This window comes from Balaenoptera acutorostrata, chromosome 5, assembly GCF_949987535.1.
Source record: "Balaenoptera acutorostrata chromosome 5, mBalAcu1.1, whole genome shotgun sequence".
NCBI lineage: Eukaryota > Metazoa > Chordata > Mammalia > Artiodactyla > Balaenopteridae > Balaenoptera > Balaenoptera acutorostrata.
The window spans coordinates 25,349,383-25,361,395 of record NC_080068.1 but is presented as its reverse complement, the minus strand read 5'-3'; the positions used below and the strand labels follow the sequence as shown (position 1 = coordinate 25,361,395).

At 36.0% G+C, this 12,013-nt stretch overlaps 1 protein-coding gene across 12 annotated transcripts in view; it reads left to right on the top strand.

Moving 5' to 3' along the window:
- Nucleotides 1–11,477, top strand: part of INPP4B (inositol polyphosphate-4-phosphatase type II B) — a 779,792-nt gene extending 768,315 nt beyond the window's left edge. For 10 of the 12 annotated variants that reach the window (XM_028168300.2, XM_057546950.1, XM_057546955.1 and 7 more), the window contains one exon: nucleotides 4,501–5,881. In XM_028168300.2, coding sequence (XP_028024101.2) covers nucleotides 4,501–4,675 — 175 coding nt within the window. In that variant the 3' untranslated portion in view covers nucleotides 4,676–5,881. Of the gene's footprint in view, nucleotides 1–4,500; nucleotides 5,882–5,922 lie in introns of those variants that run through there. The other 2 variants (XM_057546957.1, XM_057546956.1) reach the window with 2 other exon arrangements.
- Nucleotides 11,478–12,013: the final 536 nt, after the last annotated feature.

Sequence of the window (12,013 nt, the reverse complement as noted above, 5' to 3'; positions counted from 1 at the left end):
GCCTGTGGAGATAATAATTCTAACCAGTTGGACTGTTTGTAAGAAATGAATAGATACTATCTATAAAGCAGCTATCACATGATTGGATATGATACATGAGAGATCTCTTTCTTTACTTCAAACACTTCCATTGATTTGCAAGTTGCCCAGACTTTAAACTACTGAATCTTTGACTATCTGAAATCAACAACCACTTAACTATAAATGTTCCTGTTCTCTAAGCCAATGGATTTCTTCTCATTCCCGTAGCCTTCAGTCTTTTCTGATTTGCCAGGTTCCCAAGCCCACTATCATCTTCCTGGTGACCATATCCTTATATTCTGGTATCCTTTAGTTCACAGTAGCCCTCGCCTTAGACTGTCATGTCCAGAAGTGCATGCAGTGCCCTACGGGGAGGACTCCTTCCTCTGAGTGCAATTTTGCATAATACTGCTCTTTCTTTTGTAGCAAACTTGTCTATGATTCTTGGAAACGCTCTATGACCTGGACATTCCAAGCAGTGACATAGTCTTATGTCTTCTAAGTAATTTCTTAATTTAGGGGCTTTTCCTGTGGTTGACCTAATGTATTTTGAATTAGATTCTGAAATTCAGTTAAAATGAAGAAATCATTTTTTTTTTAAATTATTTTTGGCTGTGTTAGGTCTTAGTTTCTGTGCAAGGGCTTTCTCTAGTTGTGGCAAGTGGGGGCCACTCTTCATCGCGGTGCGCGGGCCTCTCACTATCGCGGCCTCTCTTGTTGCGGAGCACAGGCTCCAGACGCACAGGCTCAGCAGTTGTGGCTCACGGGCCTAGTTGCTCCGCGGCATGTGGGATCTTCCCAGACCAGGGCTCGAACCCGTGTCTCCTGCATTAGCAGGCAGATTCTCAACCACTGCGCCACCAGGGAAGCCCTAGAAATCATTTTAAATGTTGCTGGTGATTCAGTAGCGACCAAGGCTAATCTTGATTCTAAGCCAGTGGAAATTATCCCAACCTTGGTATTCTTTTTATTAAAATTTCCCCTCTGTTTAAACAGCTGCACAGTTTTTTTTCAAAAGTCCTGGAAATATACTTTCAATATTCTAATTATAAATTAAATTTTTGGAAAGTTTTGGTAGATAATTTGACATCTAAGAGTATTTTGAGTCATTAAATTTCACACTGGACCTTGATCTAAACTGAAAACAAAAAATTCTTCTCTTATTTTTTATCATTTAAGCCAACTGTGAACCAGGCAAACTACATATTCAGGATCCTGTTTTGCAACTTGCTGTTGTAGAAGCCCAGGCAAGGCCTTTAAATTTGTGTTCTCATCTATAAAATGTGTAATTCAACTTGAAGACTTTTTAAAGTCACTCTACATCTGAAGAATCTCTGATTTGATGATGTAGGTACCACTCTCAAAGCTCTTATTGATAAAGACCTACATTATATTCATTTTTACACAGATCTGCCAGTTTAAAATCTGACACAATCCAACATTCTAGAGCCTGAAATATGATGCTCTATTAAGATCAATTTACCAGATGAGTGTAGACTCAAATAAAGTTCTGTAAGATACTGGCCCTAAAATCTTGGCTCAGCATTTCAAGATGGTGTGCCTATAGCTCCGAACTTGGATGTAATGAAACGTGAAACAGTCTCGTTTTAGCATGGAAGGAAATCAGCTTTCTCGTCAGAAGGAAAGATTTTTCAATTCAGTTATAACTGGTAATTCTCCTTTGGGGGAGCTTGAAAAGCTGTAGTGGTTAAAGGAACAAACTATTAAATAACAACACTATTCATGAATAATTACCCAGCAGGGGGAGATAGGAGGATTCTAACTTTTATCTTTAGAGGTCCGAATGATTTGAGAGGATACCTATAGTGGGGGACTTGTGATCTAGGATACAGCAGTAGTTGCTGACAGAAAAGAGGGGGAAATAAGCAAACATCAAGTCACGCACGTTGGGTTTTATTTAAGGAAATGTCTCCTTGTGTAGGCAGTGATGTGTTTAAGAGTGAGACATTTCCTTTTACTTGTTTCTATTTTAAGTGATTGCTTTGACAGGTCTTTGAAGGAAAAAAAAAATCATTTTCTATCCTGCAGATTCAGTAACTGCCCTTAAATGTCAGATCATGTCACATTTTCAGTGGAGACAACATTGTGATTTGCTTCCGTGGTGATCTACCGGTCAGTGATGGCTAAAACTAATGACCTTGGATTATCGGGGTACCGTGCAAGGCAGCCCCTAATTAGTTATTTGTCATAATCTCCCAGGGAGGAAATTACTAATATTATTACTTAGTACGTCCTTTGCATTGACACTAGCAAAGTGCTGAAAAATTCATCTGTGGCCCTGAAGAAATAACCATTTGTGCTGTTCTTAGCAGGAAGCAAGGCAGCAGCCCCAAGAGGACCTGTGTCCACTCGGTGACATAGTCAGGACCTCAAGCTCTATGTGCTGTGGCAGGCTTGTAGGCTATGTTGCTTTCAAATTTCAGCTGAATAATAGAATGACTATGTCAGAGGCATTTTTAATATATTATTCTATCTCCAGAGATTGCAGTTAGTAAGCAACAAATTAATTCAATTATAAAACTGCCCCTCAAAAAAAAAAAGAATCTTTTAATGTAGCACTTTCACTTGGAAGGCATATTCAACAAGCAGACTTGGAAAATATTAAATGCGCTCTGGCAGTTGTAGGGAAAAAAAGCCATCTGGTATGAATGAGTGCCCTGTATTTGGAGTAAGGACGGTTACAAGATCCTTTCAACTTACTGGTCGGCCAGTTGTCTGTTCCTCAGCCAGAGCCTGTCTACAGGTGGTCCCACTGGGAAAGAAAGAGTATTTCTATACTATTATTGATAGATTGTGGTTAATATTTAACCTAAATTTGTAATCAGAACGTAATATTTACATTATGATAGATAGATTAGATAGATAGATAGATAAATAGATAGATAGATAGATAAATGATATAGGAGACTCTGTACTTCTCTCTTAACAAGGAAAGGAACCAAGGTTTTAACAAACTTGAGATTTGCTACAGATAACCTTCATCTTAATAATGGACAGGAGAGAGTGTTAGTGAAGATGATATCAGAGAAATACTATTGGACAAGGAAGCTTTTCCTAGTCACATTCAAAGGTATCCATACTTTAAAATCTACTGCATGTTTCCTACCTAGTGAGCAAGTAGAAAGTTAAACAAGTAACCAAGTACAACTGACAATAGGAATTATGCAGCCCTCCCTTTCACTCAATAAGCCACTCATTTTCCAGATAATATTCTATTTCACTTTGACACTGGCTCCATAGTCCTTAGGTCTTAACCGAACAACAAGGAAGCACCAGAGCCCATCCCAGCGTTGATTGATTTGGTGTTTTAAACTAAGATCGCTGTTTGAAATAATTACGACTGCTGTTTGTCCACATGTGGCCACTGGATGTGGTCGACACCAGGTCAAAAATCTCTGTGTAGGAGGTTTTCAGAAGCTGCAACTGGTTGAAAGGGGGTCATGGATGCTAAGGGGCTTGTGTAGAAGGTACCTTTGCATATACAGCCCTGTTCACAGACCAAGCAACAGCTGGTTTTCTGCCTCAAAACCCGGAGGAGCTGACAGAGATCAAAAACTCCTTGACAACTGAGAGTGACTGAAATTCTGAGTACTCTGAATACTGCTGAACTATACCACAGAAAAGAATTTGTATTTTCAACTTACATCAATATGACGTATTTCAGATGTCCCGTAATTGGAACTGCTTTTAAGCCCAATTACAAATGCTTATTTTTCACTTTTACAGAAAATACACAACGTGGAAGTTTAGAATCTTTTCTTTTTCAACATGTACTCTGTAAATGTGAATCTCTTTTCAGATCTGGAGTCCATAGGAGATAGATTTGGCTTCATTTTAGGAAGATGAGCAGGAGACAACATAATTTATGAGCTGAACCGATGAAAGGGTGCTGAGTCAGGTTTTGTTAAACTCGTCTTATGGTTGCCAAGGATGACATGTCAGATGTTTCATTCATTTTGAATACCAAGCCATTTCCATAAATCATTTTTATAACTTTAAATACATTATATAGGTACAGTAATAGACAGTGTGTTTAAATGTGCCAGACACGTCCGTTTCCTTCACTACATACTGTGTTTCTCATTTCATTTTCCAAAGATGTACTTATCAGATTATTTTTATGGGCTGATCCATATTTTAGTTTTATTCACGTAGCCTTGTCTGTTGGCCCCGTTTTGCTTCTCTGATTCTTCCTTGTGCATGTACATATTCAACCCATGTGAATATCATCATAACATTTCTCTCTTCCCTTTTGCACAAAAGCCCAGTTAGAAAAAATACGCAGGATGCATTTGGGGCTATTTAGCATAAAATCTTCATCTGGAACTGCTGTATTATATAAGATAATGTGTTGTATTTCAGGATATTTAAGGTTGAGTTTCTTTACTGTGTGAACGCTATACTATTTTCTTTTCTCCCCTAACCCCGCCCCCCCCCCCCCCCCCCCCCGTTTAACAGCAGACAAACCCAGGGAGCACTGAATGAATCTGATGATCCTGAAACAGGCTGTCTAACTGATAACAAGCCAACTTCTCGACACTTCTATCCCGTCGCCTTGCTGCTTGTCAGCTCACACCTGCTAGTTGTGTGGCTTATTTTAAGTCTTGCATTACTTTTAGCCAAATACCAATAAGTTTTATGTTGTACTCCTTTCTTTTCTACAACTGACAATGGACTTTAAATTATGGGGACAATGCTGTAATTTCTACATTTTCAGAATCACAGAATTTAAAAAAAAACAAATGTTTGAATTGTGTTTTATTTGTTTTTCCTAAAATCTGAAAAAAAAAGAAGTACTATGCATTAAGTGAATTATTTTGCTCTTTTGTTCATGGAGAAGTGTTTCCCTCTGTTAACTAGCTCAAGAAGAAATTTTAAATTCCTGTCTTTGGCATAAGACAAAGAACAGAATCCTGAAAGCTTGACGTTCTGCATCTCCTCTTCCTCTTCCCATTAAATTTATTTAAAGAAATTAAGACTGAATTTGCACAAACCCTGAAACCCTGAGACAAGTCCTAGAGATATGGGAGGTTCCAGACTTGATTTCCACTGTGCCGATCTCACTGTCGCCATCAGCTGATAGAATCTTCTGTTTGATATCTTAACCTGTTAGTTCTGTGATTTCTTTCCTGCAATTAACCCTTTTCTGTCAAGTAACTTTCTGGAGAGAATGGCTATTTATGTTTTGTAATTAAATGAACCCGTTTGTAACCACGGTTTGGGTTGATTTGGCTCTCAGAGTACTTTTCTATTTTTTTTTAACAAAGTCTTGTTTGTGTCTCGATGCCCCATTTTCAGCACCTGTGACTTGTGTACTGTCTGTACACAAGCGCTCCTCTTGATAAAGCTGAGACTTGGACCAGGCTGTCTGGAAAGCCATTTTCCTCTTCGTTGCACAGCTAAAATAATGCAGTCAAATAGAGATGAAACTTTCCTTTAAAAATCTATATGGCCAGACTTAATAAATTAAATGCCTTATTCCTAGAACCTATATCCTTAGGGCTATGTGTAGATGTTCATGTGTTTTAAAGAGACTGAGAAATTCATTTGTGGAAAACTTATAAAAAAGGCAGATATATTTATGAAATGAAAATGAAGCTGTATTGTGAAGCAAATTATATTTAAAGAGTTTATTAAACCTTAAATATATGTTAAGAGCAAAGGGACTCTACTCATCTTTTTTCTGAGGGCAATAATGGTATTGGGCCTGGCCTAGGATTTAATTTTGTAAGATGTATCATCATTTGTGAAAAAAAAAAAATGTAGAGTTGAACCTTTGTTATTTTTACTTGGACTGTTGCTGCAACTCTGCATTGGACAAATAAAGCATATTTATTTATTCTGTGTTTCATGAAGTTGTCCTTTTTCCCCTTTCACCAGAGAAGGATGCCGCATAGAAAATGTACTGAAGAATATCAAATGCAGGAAGTATGCTTTCAACATGCTACAGCTGATGGCTTTCCCCAAGTACTACAGACCTCCAGAGGGGACTTATGGAAAAGCTGACACCTAAGTTTACCAACATGTAAATAAACAGGAACACAAATACGCTTCCGCTGGATAATCTCTACCTTTTTTATGTTTTCATTGTCATGAATTTGTGGAGGGAGGTGATCAGGGATATTTGCCCAAATCTAGGAATTACTTGAATTAGTTATCAGCCTATGACTCTGAAAGAAATCCATTAAACAAACCTTAAATCATATCGCGTTTCTAGTTCTAAGCTTGTATTGATTCTTGCTGGTTGAGATCAGCTCAGAAAGTGTACATTTCATTCATGGGGTATTTTAATGACAGACATTCTGAGAAAACCTAGGTCGCTACAGGGGACCTGGGGGTGATTCAGAGAGTGGCATTCTCCACTCCAAAGCTATGATAGAGTGTAAAGGGAAGAGAGACTTTGAGATATTATTCCATAGCCTTTCTCACAAATAACCTGAGAGCCCATTTGTGGGCTTTAAAAAATATTTTTCTAGTTACTTGAAACTAGGGAGAGTTAACTCATGATTTTGACTACAGAAGCAGTTTATGTGTGCTTGTAAGGACTTTTGTCATCCAGTGGAGGTGTGACAGGTCCTCCTAAACACGTAGATGGACAGTGTCAGTAAAGCAGTAAAAATACTTTTCAAAAGCATAATATCTTCTCAAAACTCTGACTTAGGTTCGATGGCCCCATCAGCCTGAACTTTATGTAGTCAAGTTCATGAAAGACTGTAAAATATCTTTGAGGTGTTTTCTAGCAGTCGTCTTGGTATAGAATGTAGATTGTGTAAGTATGCATTGTCTAGCATAGATTAGTATATGTGAATAAACCTTTTAAAACATAGGCCACCATAACTAATGATAAACCCAAACAATTATTTCGCTTAAATGGAATTTCAAATTTGCCCTTAGTAAAATAACACTGAAAGTTTTCCAAAACTCCAAATCAGAAGTTGCCTTAGAGATCATCATGTATAACACCATTATAAATGGCTAAATTAAAGCACACGGAAGATATACCCCCAATTACCCAGCTAGATAATTTTAGAACCCTGGTTACAATCTCTTCTTACCTTCTTAGCTTGTGGCTTGTCTGTTCTCTAAATTGCCACGCTAAATATATACATGAAAATTTGGGAAGAATGCTAGTTAGTTAAATAGAAATTGGCATTTATTGCTGGAATTGAAGCTTGGAGTATAAGGGTCTGAACAAATGAGATTTTTTTTTCTCCAAATTTTAAGAATCTATTCTTTTTCCTTTCTCATCAGAGGAGCATGCCATCCAGAGCATAAATCTCGCTTGGAAATGCCAGAGGCCTGTTACACTGACACTTCTTAGCTGTGACCACATTCAGTGGATGATCTTAGGGGCTTTCCATAGCTGATGTAATAGCTCCTCCACGAAGATGCCTGTTGAAATAAGAATTCCAAACATATCTCTAGGCTCATATTTGGTTTTTCAAATTACTGCATTTTAGATAACCCTTTGGGGCTTTTAATGCTAGAATTATCAATCTTTTATTTTAGTTAAGGACTTGTGGGCATTATACTTGAGGTAGGTGTCAAACTATTTACAACCTTTTTCATAAAAAGATGCTGTGTACCGTGGATCTACTCATAGACAGGTTATCTTGGTGTTCTCCTTTATGCCTCATTCTTCATTTCACTGAGTAAATATAATCTTTGAATTGTTCAATTTCATTTGAAAATGGTAGCATTTGTGATTATTTTCATTATCCCACTGGATTTAAGGTACAGAGGTTGGGATGACAGAGGTTTCCTTGAATAACTATGAAGCCTCATTCAGTATATTAAATGGTAGTCTGAGTTCCAAGATAACTAAAGTGATTTATCATCTTGTAAATATTCTTATAAACAATAGTTTTTTGTTTGTATTTTTAAAAATGAAACCTCTTGACTCAAATATGGAAAAAAATATTAACTAGAAAGCCAACAGTAGGGTTTTCTATTTTGGGAAGACATTTCAAAGACTTTTTTCTTTTTTATTAAGTACTAATATAAAAGTTCTAAAAGAGTAGAGCTGACTGTAATACAAATGCATGTAAGTTCTTGTTTATTATTAGCACAATCATCTGCATTTCCCTATTGGAAGCTTATATTTGTGCACACTTCTAAAAGTGGATTTCATCCAGAAAATTTTTGTTTCATATTGACAACAATGTTGCTCCTTTCCTGAGAGGTATTCCAAGTATCCTTGGAAAGCTACTTCATTATTTCTTAAATTATTAATGCTTTCTAAATCAAAGGAAAAATATTAAACAAAAAGTTTTAAAATCTCTTTTGTACAAACACAGGCTAAGTCCTGCTTTTCTATCTTCATTTTCGTTTAAAAGATGCACGAATCATTCTATTTTAAAGGATCACGTTGAGTCAGAAACTGAACCAAGAAAGTAACATTTCCAAACAAGATAATTTTTTTGGTTCAAAAACATGTTTGCCCTCTGATATCCTCAAATGTAGATAAAAATTCTGTATTTGCTATTTACAAAGTCCTATAGAAAACATATTTAAAAACAAGGGAAGGTGGAATCCTAATTACATTTGACCCAGTGACCAAAGATCCAGAGCCTGAAAATGTTCTACAAGACAGCTGAACATTAAAGTTTGAAATATTTTATTGAAGCAGACCCACATTTTAGATGCACCCATTCATTTATTTCTTGTGTGGTTGTTTCTTTCTTGTAAATATTGCCTTGGGTTTTGTCTGCACTCTGCCCAAACAATCCTTGGATGTAAATAGTTTGGTCAATCCAATAACCCAGTGAGTCAGAGCAACCATGTGATCCTGCTTACAAATTGCACTGAAATGACCAACTGCCCAGTTAGAGCAGGAGCCCAGGTAACTAACCTCTAGTCCTTACTTTATAAGACTAACACTTCTTCTTCTGAGGAACTATGGAGGCTTAAAAGCTAGCATCTGGATGAAGGATACTTCCCCTTTTTTCCTCTCAGCTAAGTATAGTATTTTGCACAGAATAAGACGGTGGAGAAGAAAAAGATTTGTGTAGAGTCAGGCTTTTCTTCCCAAGCAAATCAAACCCCCTCCTATGTCAAGTTTGATACATGCCTAGAGGAGGATAGTGGTGTGCTGGAAAGTGGCTCATGCTGACTCATGATAGCTGATCATTAAATTCTGTAAGCCAGTTGTGAAAACACAGCCATCATTAAATATTAAACTATAAAATACAGTTGAATAGATTTTATTAAAAAACAAAGGTAATAATCAAAACTTACCAATTCCTAATTGTTTTAGTACATTTTACTATTGACCTCTGCTCTTGAGTTTGTTTATGTCAATTGTATCTGTACAGTGGAAACACAATATTATAACGTGCTAACTGTGCCTGTCTCTCTTCCGGACCCCACATTCAGTAACATCACATCCGTAGCTTGAAATTGACCACAGTGGGAGTTACACCACAGAAACTGCCAAATGCTACCAACCCATACTTTTAACTCCTGGAAAGCCAGTTGTCAAACAATTACCAGCACGTAACTGAATGCCGCCATCACTTTTTCTCCAGAAAATAACCAATAATGGGAAGCAGTATTAAATTACTAAAATGATATAAAATGCAATCTATTGGCTACAATTTTGATTTGGTTTTTACCCTCTTTAGAGACTCCTATTAGACTATAAGTAATATTTGATGTTTATATTTTATTCATAATTAAATCATTTAATCATAATGATGTGTTTTAAAAACGCCTCTCTCTATGATGGTCTGCAAGAGAAACCTCAGCAATGCAGCTTTAGTGTACGTAGTAACAACTTCAGGCTAAATTCAGGGAAATGTTAGCCTAATCAGAGTATCACTAAAAATGTGCTTCAGTATCCATTTTTAAGTGTATCATTTTAGCATTAGCTAAAAGAAGAAAAACGGTAACATATTACCATGCCCAGATTCTAATAAATATAGCTCAATTGAAAGCCAAACTGTTAGATTAAACAAATTAAACTCTGGCAGCATACTAAATCGCACAGATGTTTTATGTGTTTGATTTCCAAACAGGATGGTCTGTCAGTGGTTTAGTTCAATATACAGGGCACCTTTTGTAATCTTTTGGGAAGTAAATTAACTTTTATCACCATTTAAGAAACTGGTCTGAGAAAAAACTGTTGAGCAGTTGCAGAGCGAAGCAAACATATTGAACACAAGGCATCCCCAATAGCTGGAGGCTTCACAAATTATGTGCTGCTGAAGAGAATGATTTGCTGAGAGTTGTATAGTGGATTGACAATTTCAGGTGAATTCACATTCATTTAACCCAGCTGTAATTGGCAAGAGCTATGCTTTTTTCCCCCCATATTTATGTTTCATTGCTTTATAAACAAAGTACTGATGTATTAGATCTTTTGTTTCTTTGGAAGATTTAAGTTAGAACTTTCCACACAGATGCTATCTCTAGCAAAGACTGTCTTTAAGAACAGAAAAATACAGTTAATGTTGTAGATAAAATATGGCAGGCCAATTAGGTATAAAGATAAGGTATGGAAATTTGGATTTTTCCTTTCTGAGTCATAGTGTACATGAATCACTTTTAATTTTATTTCTAAGCAAGTAAGAGGAAGTCTAAAACATTTCTGATGTCAAAGAAATCATATCAGTCTATTAGTAACAAGGAGGTAGGAAAAAATTGTAAAGTCATATTAACTTGAAAAATGTACATGCCATCAGCTCTCCTGAGCTTGAACTTTTATAGATTGCATGAATATTTAGAATTTTAAATTTAAAAAGGAAAAGAAGGCTCACAGTTAAGTATAGTACCCAGAGAGACTGAACATTAAAGGAGAGAAGACCTAATACAAGTGATGTTGCCTGCTAAACCATTCTTTTAAGATGTTGCACGTTCACACACGTTATGAATACATTCACAGTCTTCCTAAAATCATCAAAATTACTCCAAGGCCATACTAGGTCACAACTCAGCAGTACATCTTTAATGATGACTTGGTGTGGTTTTATTGACTAGCAGGCAATATTGACTCAAATATTGGCAAAGTTGCTATATTATCTGTATAGTTCTTCTGATGCTTTTATATCGCTATCAGTATTAAAAACCATTTCAAAGAGCTTTCAAACTTTTAAAAGGCAGACTCCACGTGTCTGTAACTGTGCAGACACTCCCATTTAATGCACATGTGCAATCCTTTGTTCACATATATGAAGATGTTATTATTTTATTTAACCTAATATCTGATTTTCAGATTCTTGCGGTACTTATCTGAAACATTGGCATCTGTTTTCATGTTAAATGTATATTCCAGATCAACCAATAATGTATAGTCCCAGGAAATGAGGCACAAATAGGTTAGATCATTTTATATTGGTATTCGAAGAAATATCATTTTGTTTTATTGTTCTGTGTAAACCATATCCATTGTACACTGTGTGTATATTTTTGTTTAAATAAATGTGATTTTTATTTTTTATGTTTCTGTCTTTTTCATTTCAAATGTCAAATTATACATTCTTTTTTCATTTTTGTCAATGTAGCAATATCTAAAAATTAATTACAATAACAGTAGGATAGCCTAAACAATATCTCAAAGAGAATAGACTAATTTTCCGATGAACTACAATTACAGTGCAAATTTTACATTGATGGTAGGTTAGTCTCATATTTACTAGCAGAATGCATCTTTCAGGGTTGCTATTCTGTGGGACCAGAATCGACCATAATTTTAAAAGGTGCAAGAACCAGATGTCAATGCTTCAACTCTGGGCAAATCACTAATCTTTGTAATCCTGATTATATTAGTCATTTGAGCACATGAGATAACTGTTCCTTATTGGCTCTTTGGATCTGATCAATTATAATTCATTATAGTAGTTGATAGTAGAAGGTAAATCCCAAGGAGTTTTAATTTGATCTTGTAGCAAAAAAAAAAAAAAAAAAAAAAATTAACCAAATGAGGCTCTTGATTGCATGTAAAGAAAGAAAGAAGTTTTGCCATCTGGAGAAT